Source organism: Primulina eburnea, chromosome 6 (assembly GCF_022965805.1).
Source record: "Primulina eburnea isolate SZY01 chromosome 6, ASM2296580v1, whole genome shotgun sequence".
NCBI classification, from domain to species: domain Eukaryota; kingdom Viridiplantae; phylum Streptophyta; class Magnoliopsida; order Lamiales; family Gesneriaceae; genus Primulina; species Primulina eburnea.
In genome coordinates, this window is record NC_133106.1 from 37,982,461 (window position 1) to 37,998,711 (window position 16,251).

The 16,251-nt window shown below is 35.7% G+C and overlaps 2 protein-coding genes across 3 annotated transcripts; both read right to left on the reverse strand.

The window, feature by feature from the left end:
* Positions 1-183: 183 nt before the first annotated feature.
* On the reverse strand, positions 184-7,191 carry LOC140835080 (dolichyl-diphosphooligosaccharide--protein glycosyltransferase subunit STT3B-like). The gene is given in 8 exon segments (XM_073200416.1): positions 184-650; positions 1,411-1,470; positions 2,077-2,199; positions 2,627-2,826; positions 2,828-3,082; positions 4,689-5,225; positions 5,936-6,449; positions 6,633-7,191. Coding segments are annotated over 8 exon segments (2,199 nt in total). The 5' UTR covers positions 7,013-7,191; the 3' UTR covers positions 184-520.
* A 1,844-nt stretch (positions 7,192-9,035) lies between these two features.
* LOC140835081 (plastid division protein CDP1, chloroplastic-like) lies at positions 9,036-15,957 on the reverse strand. Of its 2 annotated transcripts, none has more exons than XM_073200418.1 (12): positions 15,447-15,957; positions 14,852-14,965; positions 14,556-14,690; positions 14,265-14,369; positions 14,050-14,172; positions 13,208-13,576; positions 12,362-12,454; positions 12,148-12,267; positions 11,440-11,505; positions 10,540-11,322; positions 9,840-10,030; positions 9,036-9,282 (listed from the first exon to the last, which is right to left on the reverse strand). In XM_073200418.1, the coding sequence occupies exons 1-12, from the start codon at positions 15,750-15,752 to the stop codon at positions 9,180-9,182; spliced, it is 2,508 nt and encodes an 835-aa protein (XP_073056519.1). In that variant the 5' UTR covers positions 15,753-15,957; the 3' UTR covers positions 9,036-9,179. The 2 variants fall into 2 exon arrangements, with proteins under 2 accessions (XP_073056519.1, XP_073056518.1); XM_073200417.1 differs by having other exon boundaries at positions 14,556-14,693.
* Positions 15,958-16,251: the final 294 nt, after the last annotated feature.

Sequence of the window (16,251 nt, forward strand, 5' to 3'; positions counted from 1 at the left end):
AAAACAGTTTCTTCGGAGAAAAAGATTTTTCTTCTTCTCCACCGTTTGATAATTTTTCACTCTTTTTTGTTAATATTTATATTATTTTAGTTGAAATGATAAGACAAAATAAGTAAATTTAATTTGATTTCACGCGATGGAAACGGTGAGGAAATTTGACGCAATACCTAATATATACATATATAGGTAAAACCAACAAATTATTTTATGTTTAATAAAGGGGAAGTGTTATAAAATATAAAAAATTTGGACCAAAAAAGCATATTTTCATCAAAAGGAAAAACTAATCGTAATCTGAACTCTCATCCCGAACTCTCCATGCCCAACACAAATAGTGAGCTGAAATCATCCTTTGTGGCAATATATTAAGAGGTAAAAAAAACTACAAAAATCTGCAATATATATAAAAAAAATTCCCCAAATGCCTGCACTTTAATGTAATGGTATACTTCAAATACCCTTCGACTCAGTACTACTTTAACATCCGTATTCGTGCAACATGGAGGAGGGGAGTTTATTATCACCACCTATTGTTGGGGGGTTTCACCTTGTAAATTCTGACTATCCAGTTTGATGTGGTGAATGCCTCTTCCAAATGTTCCAGCTTTATGTCTTTATTTCCGATTTCTACTCCTCTAGCCCTGTCGTATCTGTTCAGAGAAGACAGCCATTACAACGCAACTCATGCAGCAAAATAAAGTCATAGAGTATCCCACAGTCCAGAGATACTCATGATTGTACTCATAGGCTCACAGATAATTTGGATTCAAATTCATGATGATACAAGGTTGCCTACGCAGAAATGATGACTCGTTTCACTAATATTATGCTATAAATAAACGATAGATCACATTTAGATATGAGGTCACCTATCGACTTTCACTAGTTATCCCATCATACATATACAAGACCTCGCAGAAACATAAAGAGGCAGCTAAAGACAAATGAATCCCCCAATCTCTAGCTGCCATTTGAGAGAGGATAGTTTCGCATCCAGGCTTTGAGTAACCCACAGGTTTGAAAATTTTCGAACAGACCATTCCCAGTTCAGTTATTGGTATCCAGCAACCATATAAAATTTTATGAGCACCTTGGATCCATGTGTTTCAGAAGTGAAATACTAAAGAAAATACAACTGGATAGAGAAAATGTGCCTTATTCTCTCAACATTTTTTCCCATCTGCTGTGTAAGGTGCACAGCATGTCCAACTCAATGTGAGTAGATAAAACAACACTTGCGAGCTCTAGAAGCTTTGCATGGATAGAAAATGGATGCTCGGCATTATCTACATTCACACTTGACATAGCATATTCAGGAAATCCTTGGTTTGCTATTAAGTGAACAGCCAAGACGTGGACGTGTCACAGCTTCACCAAAAAGAAAAGCAAAGATTTAAACAAGCAACTCACCCAGGAGGCTTTCCATATTCTGTTGTCATTTCACCAAATCGATAATATGATAGCTTGTACCTGTTGTGGATTCAAGTGAAATATTAATGACATTTATCATGCTAAAAACATAAGATACAGAGTTCTTTTTACTATCTACAATCTCATAGGATCATGAAAAGTCAACAAAAAAATAATCACATCCAAAATATAATAAATAAAAAATTGTCGCTGTAAAGGTGGTTACTCCACTATACTATATATGCAAGCATGCATTTTCCTTGACAAGCATGGCAGAATCATAATACCAAGGACACAATATTTCATATGATACTTTAAGGATGTAAAGTATCACATGTTTTGTAATTTTTATAGCTATTCATGGACAGTAAGCTTCACAAGATTTATGTTACAATTCATGCGTAAATGTATGCCTGCCAAAGCGGTGAAACCTATCATAATGCAGGCCGTACTCATTTTTTGGATTATCAGAGATCCAATTTTTGGCACATGTTACAATACTTCAAGATCCCACAACAACAAAATTGAATAGACCTAGTCAGATGTTCTTGTTTTGAAGTAAATTGTCAAAAACATGTACAATTACGTAATCTTCCACAACCATAACAATCACAAGCAAAAAAATGTAAAATTTAAACCAATAGTAAGACATGAAAATCTACTTACATCAGACAATTTAACATCTTTGGAGCTGCACCTCTGTCAACACGATACTCTCCGTTAACAAGGTAATCAGGTTCCTTAATGACAGGAAAAACTCCACCTCCAATTCTGACCATCCATAAAAATCTGATACAAAATGGATCATATGAATTTGTGAGCTGCACAGAAAGTATCTAAAGCATAAGGCAATAAAAAATCAATAAATCACTGAGACAGCAGTATTGCGTGCTCACATGCATATCGATAGACATATTAGTAATGTATCGCAAGCTTAAAACCAAATCCAGCAGCAGATATACATAAAGAAACGAGAACCAGGACTATATTCCTACTGTTTAGACCTTTTGGCTCAGCGGTGCAGTATAATAAAATGATGAGAAAAATATGTGAGTATGAACCACTAGAATTTTCAAGATTAATTATGCCTTCAAGTTTCGAGTTCATAGGAATTTTTTACTATTTTTATCATCTAAAAAGACAGCCATGTTGAGCAATCTTGCAAACAGCAGCAGTAATAAATTAGAATTATAAGCTAGAGATTCAAATTATGTACTTGTTAATATCATCAGATGAATAACCAGTAACACCACCAAACACCACTAGTACATAGTCAACATCGAGTGATCTCATTATATCATAAGCCTCATTCTCATATGATGACATAGCACGCCCAACAGTGGCAATATGTGTGTTATTCCAAGTGTTATTGTCGACAATCACTGTTCTATTTGCCATGGCAGTAATCTGGTAGCCAGTAATCCCACCAAGACATCACTTTGGCATCCTGAGGAGTATTCTGTCGCAGCCAGAAATATGCTTCACGGTAGTCATCAAAAATTACTCTATTCCCATGAGCACCCCTGGCAGCTAAGACAATTGATGGAGAAGAGTAAGCCTCTGACGTAACCCAAGTACAGTGGATCGCATATCTGCTGAGCAAGTAAAATGCTCCAAAAAGCAATGCTAAAGCCCCATTTCTCTGAAAAGGCATAGATTGATCCAGCGAGGCCTGTTGTGAGACAAAGAAAAGTAAGATTATTCACTCACTTGTAACTGCTTTTAAAGATCCCGTCAAAAATACTTTGATAAGCTATAACAAGAGTATGAGCACTGAATTTCATTTACCAAAGTGGCCCTGATATTAAAACAATAACATCGTGATGTGTTATTCGGAATTGACATGTTAACTTGATATAATCTGTGTCTTCAGCGAATCAAAACTACATAAAAGGCATTGTGAATGAACTACAACATTCTGTATATAAAGTTAGCCTACTCTTCAGATTACTTAATCTATTCATCATATTTCAAACTACGAGAATAATAGGCATGGTATAGAGATGAATTATAGTGCTTATTATGTAACGACCAGTAAAGGCATCCAATACAGTCACTTTCCTTCCTGCCTAATTTCAATACTCATACTTATCAATCTCCTAATGAAGGAGAATACCAAGAGTCCTGAGAAGTAAAATGTAGAAAAGAGAGGAAAATTATGAAATAGCAAATGTTTATTAATCCGACCATCACATTATCTAGAACTATATTTTTAGAACTTTTTTGTTATGTTACAGATCATGAGAATGGCGCAGGTTCAAGACTAACTATACTATTAAGTTTCGAGTTCATACAATTTTTCAACCTCATTGGCTTGAGATTTTCATTGTTACAAGCCTGAGTTAGGAACTTCATTAATGTCAGTTGTAACTAAAACACAAAGTAGAATCTATTTGATCAATTTCAGTAAGGAAAAGAAAGAATCTACGTGATCACAGAATTACTGAAAGCTAGATGTTTTTACCAGATTCTTGACTGGCTACTATTTTTGGAGCAATTATACGTTGAAAATGGATAGTTTTACTGTCACCTCTTTTCTTTGTACAATTTCTGTTTGTAATCTGTTTCCTAGGGAAAGACAATAAAATATCTAATAAAACTAGCAGCGTTTTCAACAAACCGATGCCATCAGAAGCCTCAGAAAAGACATGCATGAAGAAAGAACTCGCGGAACTTATATTTAGGTTTCAACACAACAAAGTTTGTACACTGGGTAAAGTTTTATCTCCACTTTGTAGCGGGTCATTTCTAATGCTAACCAAAACTATAGGATCCTTCTTAACCACCTCAACAGATAAATTCCATCACTTCCTCTTCACTGGTGCATCTAGCTGCCATGCTGGCTGGCATCTTTCAAAGCTACCAAGCCTCAATAGGTTCCCCGATAATCTATTGTCTTTTTTTCACTTTTTGAAAGATCAAATAATCAATTTTAAGCTGGAGCACTTTTAGACCACTCTTAAATATGCCCATGCCCTATTTTTTGCCGTTAATACTCCAATATTCTTCCCCTACAGTTCTTATAGAAATTCAAACACAATAAAACGTTTTTTTAACAAATCGATAACATCTTCTGTACAACAGCATATGGTTCCAGAAGTTGCTTCTAATTTTCTTAAATAATATTGTTTGATTTAGAAAAATATAGGTTACCATCCAAATCAGTCAGAGAACTGCTCATCATATCAATCAAGCATTCATTATAATCCCGTGTTGCAATAAAATTCCTCATGTCTTGAATAACAGATTATTTGAAAAAGTAAGCACCAGGAGCCAACCTTTGAAGAAGTTTTGGAGCCAGTTGTTCCTTTACTCATACCACCAATTGCGGGCTTGCTTTTTAATCTCACCAGCTGAGTTAAGTTCTTTATGGTGGCTGAGACTGCAATAGCACTGATGAGACATACTGCAGGTGTAGCAACAAGTATTAACCGCACCATGACTCCAGCAAAGTACATGCTAGTGAGACCATACATCACTATGAATATCGTCACATCTGACAAACGTTTGAAGCAGAAATACAGACCAGCAGGGAAAAGTATCAACAACACGTGAAAATCAAACATGAAAGATGACCATGCCGTCGGCTGATGTTCGGAGACAGATGCAATGATCGGAATGTGATCTTTTGCATATGTTGGATCCAAGAGGGAATAAAATCGACCAGTCCATGGAGAAATATATCCAGAGGCAGTTCCAACTCCCAGAGCTATGGCTCCCAAACCTACTGTAAAGGTCACTGTGATCCTCAGGAATGCCTGAAACAACTTTGGATCATCTAGTAGGTACTTAACCCAATCCAAAAAGTAGAAAACCTGCACAAAAAATTGAAATTAATGATAATTAGATGATTGACAGTGAACCCTCCAATGGATTCTACATCTATACACAAGGGGGAAATAGATAAAACAACAAACGAATGATAGGTATTAACTATATGTGAACTGAAGGCTACAACCTCTACTTGGATGAGATTTCAGAAATGCAGCAGTTGGTGGCCATTGCCCACAGTTATCATTATTGTCAAGTTTAAAACTATGTGAATCAGCAATAACCAAAAGGAATAGAAGTAAATGACCTTTGAAATATTGAAATTTTAAAGCATACTATTATATTTCTAACTCTAATCTCTTGCCCAAGATAGCATCCAGAAAATTCTGTAGTCAACCCCTACCGCAAGCATCTAATATCTTCCAACACTTGGTAAACAGATATATTAGATTGCATGTCAATGTTGTTTCTACGGACTAAAGGATGTGAGTTATTCCAATTGTTTCAGTAATGATAATTCTTTTGCAATTTAAGTAGACGATAAAGCAAAGTTATTGCATCTAAATATATTCTTCATCCAGTTGTTTTTGTCATGACTTTTGTCCGACTCCAGGAACTTAGAATTAACCCTAATTCATGACATAAGACGAAGTTTCATTCCACTTGGACATTAAAGCAAAAGAAGTCAATCAGCTACTCAAGCTGCTTTATATCTATAACTTTTGGCTGGGAGTTCCATAAAAAAATTGCTTACCTGCATCAAGAAAAACACTCCCATTGCAGCCATGTGCTCTCCAGATTGGACATGCTGAAATCCCACAAAACGAATTTGCATTGCCAGTAACATTCCCAGCACATACATGCAATTATAAGCCACATATAATCTCATCGAGAATCTCCCAGTAACCAAAAGGACCATCACATATAGTGGGATCAAATTGATAATGAACACATAACCACCCCATGCTGAAACCATATAGAAATACCCAAAAGCTGAGGCCAAGGCCCAAGCAAGTGAGCCTGTATTTACAGCCTTAACAAACAGATAGAATGTAAGCAGTAACGCAAATATGGCTACACCCTCGTTATCATATGAGCCCGCCACCGACCTCGATATATAACCTGGGCAGACAGCAATCAATACAGCTGCTACAAGTCCAGCACCAGAGTCCCATATCTCTTTCCCAAAGAAGTAAGCAACGAGAGTTGTGTTGGAAGCAAATAATGGAGCGGTGAGTACACAAACTTCACGGATGTGCACAGCAAACCTAGAAAATGATGGAAAAACTCATATGAGATGTGTGCATGACATGCACTGCAACTTAAGTTTGCAAGATTTAGAACAATGATATCTAAAAGTTTGGTCTTGTTACCCAACACGACATGGAAACTTTAAAAACCACATCTACCAGGTATAATTTCAGTAATCCAACTAAAAACAATGAATGTACCTAAGAAAGCGGAGGGTCGAGTAAATCAAGGCGGCCGTAACCATGAGCCCAGGATAGAGCGTCCCACCGATGATCCTACCCAGCGGATACCAGCTCTCTGAGTCGAACCAGTTCCAGAACTCGTAATACCCTTTTTGAGTCAGGTACTGGGTTACCCGATAGTTGAAGTATGGGTCAAACTCGTGGATCATGCTCTCGTAACGCAACACACTGAACAAACGAGTAATGAAGGCCAGAACGTACACCAAGAAAAGGATCGTGACACGGATCAAGAGCTCCTGCTGCTTTGTTTTCAGTTTAAAGGATTTCAGCATTGAATTCACTCCCTGGGACGAGAGTAGATCCAAGGGTGATTTCTCCACTTTCACCGCCGCGCCCATTGTAATCGATCGATCCGGCCTATCAAAACGCGAATTTCGCTGTGCTTGGATTAATCAGGGTTGTGAAATTTCTTGGAACTAAAAATCGTTGGGCTCCGTTTCCGGCATGGTTAACGTTAAACCCTACCCACTCTTCAATCACTCTTGCCAAGTGTGGGAGTGACTTTGTTCACCAAAAACACAAGAAGCGTGTCAACATTTGATATATCGCAATTCCAAATGAGAATTACCTCTATAAAACCTTTTTCTTTTCTCTCTCTTTTTTTTAAAAGCAAAATAATACCATTTCAAATTAAAAAATAATATTATCTAAATTTGAAAATCAGGAACACATGCACGATCTTATTTATATTGGGGCTTTAGAGATTTATCATACCGTTGCTCGCGTGCGTGTACAATCGAATGCTCTCGGAGCTTTTATTAAAAAAGAAGAATATTGGCATATAGATAGATCACAATGGTCTGATATATCATTTTTCAAAAAACAATATATTTTTCAATTAAATGCTTCTAAGTTGTATAAATATAGCTTCTAAGTTGTATAAATATAGTAAAAAAAGATAATTTAAGATTGACGATCTTTCCTTATAATCCAACCAACAAAACATCTTTATCCTGTACTAAATAACATGCAGTAGAACATCAAACAACAAAACATATATTACAAAAATGTAATTCAGTCGACCATTGCATGAAAAATTCAAGGAATAATCAAAATGAAAAAGGAAAGAATCCCAAAAAACTCATGCCAATTCATTTCCTCTTACACTCCTCGAGCAAACTTGCTCCCAATTTATTTGCAGCCAAATAGCTAATCCCCTCAAATTTCAATGCATGGATGCTTGCGGGTTCTTCCTTGTCATTAATATCCCGCTCTTTCTTATCATAAAAAAAAAATTAGATTTACTCTCTCCTACCACTTTCTCATAAATCTTTCTGCTCTTCCGCAAGCTCGCTTGTGGTATCATGGTCAGTTAGGCTTACGATTTTCTTTTTCTCGGCACTGGTAAGAATCCGGCACATATTTGGCTATTTGGTTGAATCTGTATATTCAAATAACCATGAAACTTCAACGGCTTCTTGTGAGGTAGGGGTCGAAATCGATTGATTTTACGAACTTTGGTATCTTCTGTTTTCAAAATTTTCATTTTTTCTCACCCTGAGTTTGTCTATTGTTTTATCAAAATCTTCATTATTTTCTTTCTTTTTTCACTAAGAGCCGAACATTGAAATGAACAGTTCTTCCATCTTTGGAATTGAATTGGAGAGGAAACTGATTACAAGTTAATAATCTTTATCTGCCAGTGAGAGACGTAGAAAAGTCCTTTTTTTCGACGGACTCCTTTTTTTTCGACATTCATTTTTTCCGATAATCACGATGGACTCCTGTGAGCAAAATTGGAAAAATTATAAATTGCAGCTTTTCCCAATATATGCCACACCAACTGACCCAAAACAAAGGTCTAGGACCCTCACCTACAATATGGTGTGCAAGTACATGTGCGCGCACATACCATAAGCTTCCATCTTCGTAGCTTAATTTATCCCAAAAAAAACTCATATTAAATGCATATACACTTAATAGTGCTTTTAAAAATTATAAATTTAATATTTTTTTATCAATAATTTAAAAAGAATAATTCATTATTTATGCAATAAATTAATGACGTTTTTTTTTTTGACAGATAAATTAAATTAATGACGTTAAACTTCGAATTTAATGTTCTACAAATAATTAAAAAAGACTAATTATTCAGTAAATTTATAAAAATACGTAGGTAAACCAAATGACAATTTTCACATTCCTATCTCATTTAATAAAATAAGGAATATTATTGATAGGTTAACCCCCATTTTCGGTAATTGCAAAATTCTATCAATTTATGCAATATAATAATTTAATGAGTTAGATATGAATGACAACCTATTTGCAATTTAAATTCCCAGCTGGTCACCTAAATACACTACAAGATCCAATAACTTCATATTAACATAAACATGACAGCCAAATAATTCATTTGGAAAAAAAAATAAACTTGAATAAATAGATAGAAAGAGTATCAAGGAATCAGAAATAACTGTCTACTTAGCAAGGATAAGCTACAGATTCTTATGTACAGGTAAAAAGAGAATGGATAATCCTCTGTTTTTCAAAACTCTGCTGCAATTAGTCATTGATCAAAGGTTGCGACGTGGTAAGAATATCTCCTTCACAGAACCTCCATGATCCATCATCTTGCCTTTTCAGAAGATAAAGAATTTTATAGGGGCTGCAAACATTGGTTGGAATGTAGGAAACTTTTAATCCAGAGGAATATCCAGAGAGGATTGTAAAACAAGCTTTTCAGCGTGCCAGTCGTTAATTTCGTATGTAACATTACTTTGGAGACAAAAAGTGTATGAATGCTCATGAATGGAAACCACATAACAGTGATTGTTACTAGTTCAAAATACATAGTCAAATGCACAGGAGTTCAGAAATTTTGTACTTGGTTCTTCTTGATTTGCAATCACTCGCACTTATTATTCTTCTCGTCTTTCTTCAAGGATAGTTCAAAAAAAAACGAAAGATAAAAAGAGCTTCATGACTTTTAATAAGGCAGAAATAATTGTATGTTAATCACCAGATATAGTAAGTGATGCCTACCTCTACAATTTCAACCAAATATAACATAATAGGCTCGTGCCGTCATAGATTGCCTTTAATATGGTCATGAGTACCTCATTTATCTACCTTTTCTTATGGATCAAATATCAAATTAAAGAAACGAATAAAAATACAAGTCCCGCTCCAAGTACTTGTTTTGATAGAAAAATGTTAAATTACCTGTAGTATGTTGGATTCTTAGGCTGAGATTCGTCCACAAGCTCAGCTGCCTCTTCCAAGAAAACCTCTATTTCGGCCATTTCCCTCCCAAACCCATCTTTCAAAATGTCAGCACGTGTAACTTCCAGTTGCAATAAAACAAATCTCCAAAAACAGGATCTTCCTTTTGCAGCATCTGCCAAAGTTTGCCACTAGAAATATCGAAAACCAGAAATAAACAACAAGCAGTTAGCCTGAGGATATTATGCTATAAGGTTTTAATAGAATCAGAAAGGTTAAAGTCTATTATTTTGAATGCTACGCAGAATTTTCCGAGAAAATAGAGACAGAATCCAATCTCATTCAACATCTGTTCTCCTTATTTTTTTTCTTTTTTCAGTTAGAGGAGGGAGTATTTTGTTACAATTGAGTCTCAAACCAGAGAACTCGTCCCAAACTCAGAACATTTGTGTCAGATGAGCAACAAATCATCAATATTTATTCTCCTTATTGTAATTTGTTAATTAGAGGTTTAAAGCAATAGTCAGGCTCATTTTCCAATCCAAGTTCTAAAGGATACATTGCCGTACAAAAAACACCGAGTTTGTTAAAAAATTAAACACATTACAAATGGGATAAAACTGATCCAATATCATATTTTAGAGCGATGAGCTCAAATATTTGTAGAGCATGACTAAACCACAATTAATAAGGTAGTCACCTGAACTAGCATAGAACCATCAAGGACTTCCAGGAGGCCGTGAACATCATGGTTAGGCCCCAGAGCTTCTGCTTTAATTGCTTGCCATCGCTTGACAAGGATCTCAGCATCTTTGACAGACAACTGCTCCCTATAAGTTGATGTCATCGAAGATGACATGCCAGAGAAGAGGGAAGCCGTTTTCAAATCAACAGCTTCTGAGTGATAACCGAAGTGCACTTTAAGTGCAGAAAGGAACTTCTGAAATTTTCCAGCAATACCATTTTTCTTTGTTACTAAAGATTGGTAACTTAAATCCGTAGAAGAATCTGCGCTCCAAGTAAGGGAGCTAGTATCAGCACTCTGTTTGTCCATCCTCCATCTAGCCCCATTTCCAGCCCTCCAGAATAGTGTGTTTTTAAAATTAAGGAGAGCAACCAAGATGAAGCCCAATGCTGCAGCATATATCATCTTTCCAAGCACGTGACTTATGCTCAACCAAAATTTCCAAACATCAGCTTGTTTTGAACCTAAACTTCTCTTCAGCTGTGTAGATGGTATGTTACCACTGCCTCCATCAATGGCCTTGCTTTCTGTCAACGGGATTTGGAGATCAGGAGGTGCAAGTTGCTTTACAGCTATTCCAAGATGTAGCGAAGATACTGCAGACGAAACTGGTTCATCCCTTCGATCTAATGGAAGCGCAATGGCCAGTGGTCTATGCCTGACGTTCGATACAGCTGGAGCTGTTCTTTTATAATGCCTTTTTCCAGAAGTTCTTTTTTCCCAGGTAAAGAAGTCAGCCTGTTTATGCCATAATAACAAAAAAGAAGTCAGTCTGTAATCATGATTGAATTATAGTATCTTCACCTCAGTGAGAACTAATTAATTTGGAGCACATGATAAAAAAAAAACTTTTACCAAAGATGGAGAACAATCTCGGGTATCTGGAAACAAGCTAAGTGTAGCTTCTATCAACCATGTTTCCTACGAATTCAATGAACAAACTGATAAATATCATATTTTACCAAATATTATAACTTTAAAAAAGAGCTTTAAATTATAATATAAGCCGCCCTCCTTTGTATGCATCTCTCCTTTGCTTGCTGTGTATTTCCCCCTCTACCAGTCTTTTTTCTTCATCAACAATATATTTAGAAAGCTAACAATATAATAAATTTCTGTTCTTTAATTCCAACATCTATGACTGTCCTGTAGAACCAACATCAGGTGATTAAGAAGTTAACTCATTTATTAGTCCACAGCCCAAATTTCTGTCTCCGTCGTATTTTAATGCAAAAAATATTTTTTTAAGGCAAAGGATGGCAACAATTTTTGCTGTAAATTTATCATTATGAATTGATCGCAGGGATTAGGACATTTATGTAAGATGCAACAAAAGATTCTTGCTGTCCTGGAAAACGAAAATGGAAAGGGGATACGTAACAATCGTGTGAAGACTTTCCGATAAGAAAACTATGATCAGTTCTAAGTCATATCTAACATTGACCAATACTTTATTAGCATTACTAAAATTCAAATATTAAATAAATACTAGATTCATATGCCGTGCTATTGGGTATTGTAATTTCACAAAGGCATGGAATATATCAATAATTGAGCATGTACCAGTGGTTTGTCTGCACTTGAAACTTCTTTGATTTTTTTCTTTTGCTTTGACTTTTGGAAACTGGGATTAGAGTTCACCTCTAGTTGCCTTAATCTTTCAGCGGCTGTTGCTTCATCGCTCTGGATTATGAGACTCAAAATTACTCACTCTTGTTAAAAAAGACAAGAAGAAAAGAATAGCTGATGCCACAAAAGAAAAATCAAATAGGTATACCTGCCCAAGAAGTAATGAACAAAATGCTTCTTCAAATTTTAAATCAAAGCCTTCTGATGTTAGAGATTCACAAATTAACTTTGCCTTGTTTATCTACACAAGAAAAGATATAGTCAATGATCTCTTAAAACTGAAAACTATTAAAACTCTTTCTAGTCCCATAGGTATGTATATCTCACATATCACAATATCAGACATGATAGACCACACTGCAACAGTTGCCAAGTAATTATAAAACAGAAAATATAATATAAGGGTAGTCTCTTAGTTTCATATTATGATAACTGAAACAGTAGATTAGTATCCAGAAAGCCCGTTAGTAAGACTAAGGCCTAACACGGCAGAGGTCGACAGACATTTCATGGCCACTCCTTTTGTTTTCCTGTTATTCACTGTTTCTCAATTGTTCTCCAAGGAAACTAAAAACTAAAAAAACAACCTTTTTGGTAATGGAGAAATTCTATTTTGATCACAAAGTGCCAGAGGAGTGTCATTATCATATACACAACATACCCATAGTTGAGAAAGCTTTTAAAAACAAATGAGGGCGTGTCCCACAAGTCCACAATTTGTCTTAAAATGTTTGGAGTTTGACAACTCCAGGACAGATGCTCTAAGGCCCAAAAAATTAGCCATGCTACTGACTAGAAATCTATATGATTCTGACTCATAAGTAAAACTCAAACACTTGCCTTATCAATCTAAAGTTCACAAGACAGATTATGAGCCATCACATCACATCCAAGTCAGTTTCTTCTGAGATGGAAAATTAAAATATGCAGGCACCGACATTTTTATGATTAAGAAGAATATACAAGAAGCTAATTTAGAAATCTAAGAGTTTACCAAGTCAACTTGTTTGCTTGAAAAACCAAGAGCAATATGAGCTAACATAACCATATAGAAGCTACCGGAATCAATAACAGTTCTTTGATTCTGCGACTCGATCGACTTCCTATTCTTCCTCGTAACAGCTAAATTATCCCAAGGTGTAAGATCGACAATTTCAGAGGCCATGAGTTCTTTTAGTGCTTGATTCAAGAAGCATGGCCAGTCTTGAACTTGGCAAGAAGTTTCAGCATCAAGGCCCTGTCTGAGCAACTCTTGCAAAGCTGAAATAGCCCCACGTCTTCGTTCAGCATTATCAGGCGTATGAGGCATCCTCAATAGCTCCAATGTACAATCAGGAGCAAGCTTTTCTAAATATTCTTCAATCTGAAAGAAATTTTGAATGGCGAGCTACAGTAGCAATCTAAACTAAATAAAAAATATCCACAATCAATAGGGACAAATAAAAGCTAGAAAATTTCAGATATATGATTTTAGTAAACATCTTCATAGCGACAAGTGAATTGTACCCATCCCTGGTCTCCTTCGAAGAGATAACAGTGGTGTTTCTATGTAATGTTGGGTCACAAACACCACTCAATTGCAGTACCATCTATAACCTCGCGAAGAAAATTCCTAATTGAGATGCCAAATTACTCATGGAATGAGTGCTTCAGCATTAAGGTCATACTATCTTCGTAAATCGTAATTATTTCTCTTTTCCACATCCAGAACCATTGTTCTGGAAATTTTCATATTTTATTTACTTTTTTGAACAGGTGGCAAAATAATCCATCAAAACAAAAGAGGCAACCAAATTTAGCATATTTAAAGGAAAAATAAAACTAAATGAACGTTACCTGAGATAACAGCTTCAACTTGCCCAGCGAACTCTTGCTTCCAAGAAGGTATCGAGCGCGAATAAGGGCTTCAAATCCATGAGAAATATTTTGCTTCTCAAAACCAACATTAGCTATCACACACTTCAAAAAATCAAATGTAGTAAGCTAAGGAAACAACAGAAAACTGCAAGGAAAAAAGTTGTTCAAGGTTCTGACCTCCACTTTTTCCTTACCTCTGCTAGGGCCATAGCAAGAAGCATATCATGAATAAATGGCTTTGAGCATGGATGCTGCATGGCTCGTTGTCCAATTTCAAGCACAAGTTTCTCTTCTCCTGCCTAAATCGATTCAATTGAATAATATCACAATCAACATAGGCAGAATAAATTTTCAAAGCCCGAATGTTGAATAGCATAACCTCAGAAACCATGCAAAAGTTGGATTGTAATAGAAGATTTGCAAACTTGCAATCTGCCTAAAGTTTTTCAATTGAAACTTCATACGACTGACTGACTGAACTATACCTCCTGAAGAAGGCAAAGAACCACAGGCAACCAATCCCACGGAATTTTAAGAGAAGATTTGGGAGGCTGCTTTTCTTTGTTAATTCCAGCATATTCTGGTTCAAATAGAAGCTTATCTCTCACATCCTTCAGAACCTTCTGCGGGAAATCAGCAGCAAATACGTTCATAAGATAACTATGAAGGTTAGCTGCTATGGAAAGGTAAAAATGGTTAAAAACACCAGTCAAAAGAATATCCTATTCATATGTAGATAATTAAATTCAGCACCAAAAAAATCATATAGTTCAGTCCATACAGGGCGAGATACAACAACATCTTCCGTGTAACCCTCATCAATCTCTGTATTTGTCAGATGTATTACTGATTTAGCAATTTCATCTTTTTCCGCTTGATCATGAAGGCCAAGAATCTGCATGCATACAACATCAAAAATGAACAAATAGAAACAACCTTGCACCATATTATAAAACCAGATATCACTACCACAATTATAGTTTGCTAGAGACTGGTATTAAAACGAACTCTTCTGAGGGTACGAACACCTAACTGAGAAAAATCGGAAAAGGGATCCAGGTCACTATCAAGAATAAGACTTAAAAAGAAATCCAGGTGAAAGAAGCTTTGCTATAGCATCGGAGCATAGTATGTCCAATTATTAAAACACTGAAGCTATTTTGCAGCGCATAAAAGATTATGATTGCATTTGAAGACTCGATATCGATCCATTGCATCATAAATTCTACCACATTAAATAGCATCATAAGGCACGAGATCATCAGGAGAGAAAAAAAGCATAAACTATCAAAAGAACCCCTATATAAGATCATCAAGATGAAAAATCATACTCTCATTACAGCAAAAGATAAAAGAATAAGAAAAATAGTGAGAACCTGGTAGCAAGTGACGGGGATTTCGATAAACGGGACCTGATTCTGCACAATGCTGTTTCGTCTGGTGCTTTCCTCAACAAATCGAAGATCCGTGGCAGCACGTAATCTCCATGGGTGACCACCAACCGCAGGAACCCTAACTCTGCCACCGTTGCGATAACCAGATTTCTCACATTTATTCTTCGTACGGTAACCTTTTCTCCTATTCAAAGAGACAAAGCTGCCATTCCAATGAAACCTGCCGCTGTTCTGACCACAACAGCAGATGTCATTCACACTGGTCACCAATGCATGAATATTTGCCATAAATTTCTAGAGCAGCTTCATTTGAACGATATTCTGGGACAAATTCGTTGAGCAAAAGAGGAAGAATCGAAGATCATGATCTTGAACGTAGTAGTAAAACGATTTTAAGCATGTTCGGAGATCGAGAGAGCGAAGATGACTCAACCGTTACTTCAGCTTTTGCGTTCCGAAAAGAGGGAAAATGAAGCCCAACAAAAATCGAAATTTCTTATTATTTTGTAATAAATATATTTCTTATTTATTTAAAACGTTAATATTGTAGATTTCAAATATTTTAAAAATTATAATTAACATAAAATATATCATATAAATATAAAATAAATTTGAAATTTATAATTTTTTTGTCTGAATTATAAAAATATATTTAAATATGTTTGACATAATTTGGAGGAAGATGATTAAAATACATGCAAGGAATATATTGGTAAAAGAGAAATGTATTCAACAAATAAGTTTCAGAATATGATTGGTTTGGTAATCCAATTGTCTCCGGGCTCAT

Excerpts from the sequence above, each read along its gene's own strand:
- LOC140835081 (XM_073200417.1), bottom strand. The coding sequence starts at position 15,752 with ATGGCAAATATTCATGCATTGGTGACCAGTGTGAATGACATCTGCTGT. Across the intron at positions 14,966-15,446 it reads TCCCCGTCACTTGCTACCAG|ATTCTTGGCCTTCATGATCA; the intron begins GTTCTCACTATT and ends GTATGCATGCAG. Across the intron at positions 14,694-14,851 it reads ATGTTGTTGTATCTCGCCCT|AAGGTTCTGAAGGATGTGAG; the intron begins GTATGGACTGAA and ends GATTTCCCGCAG.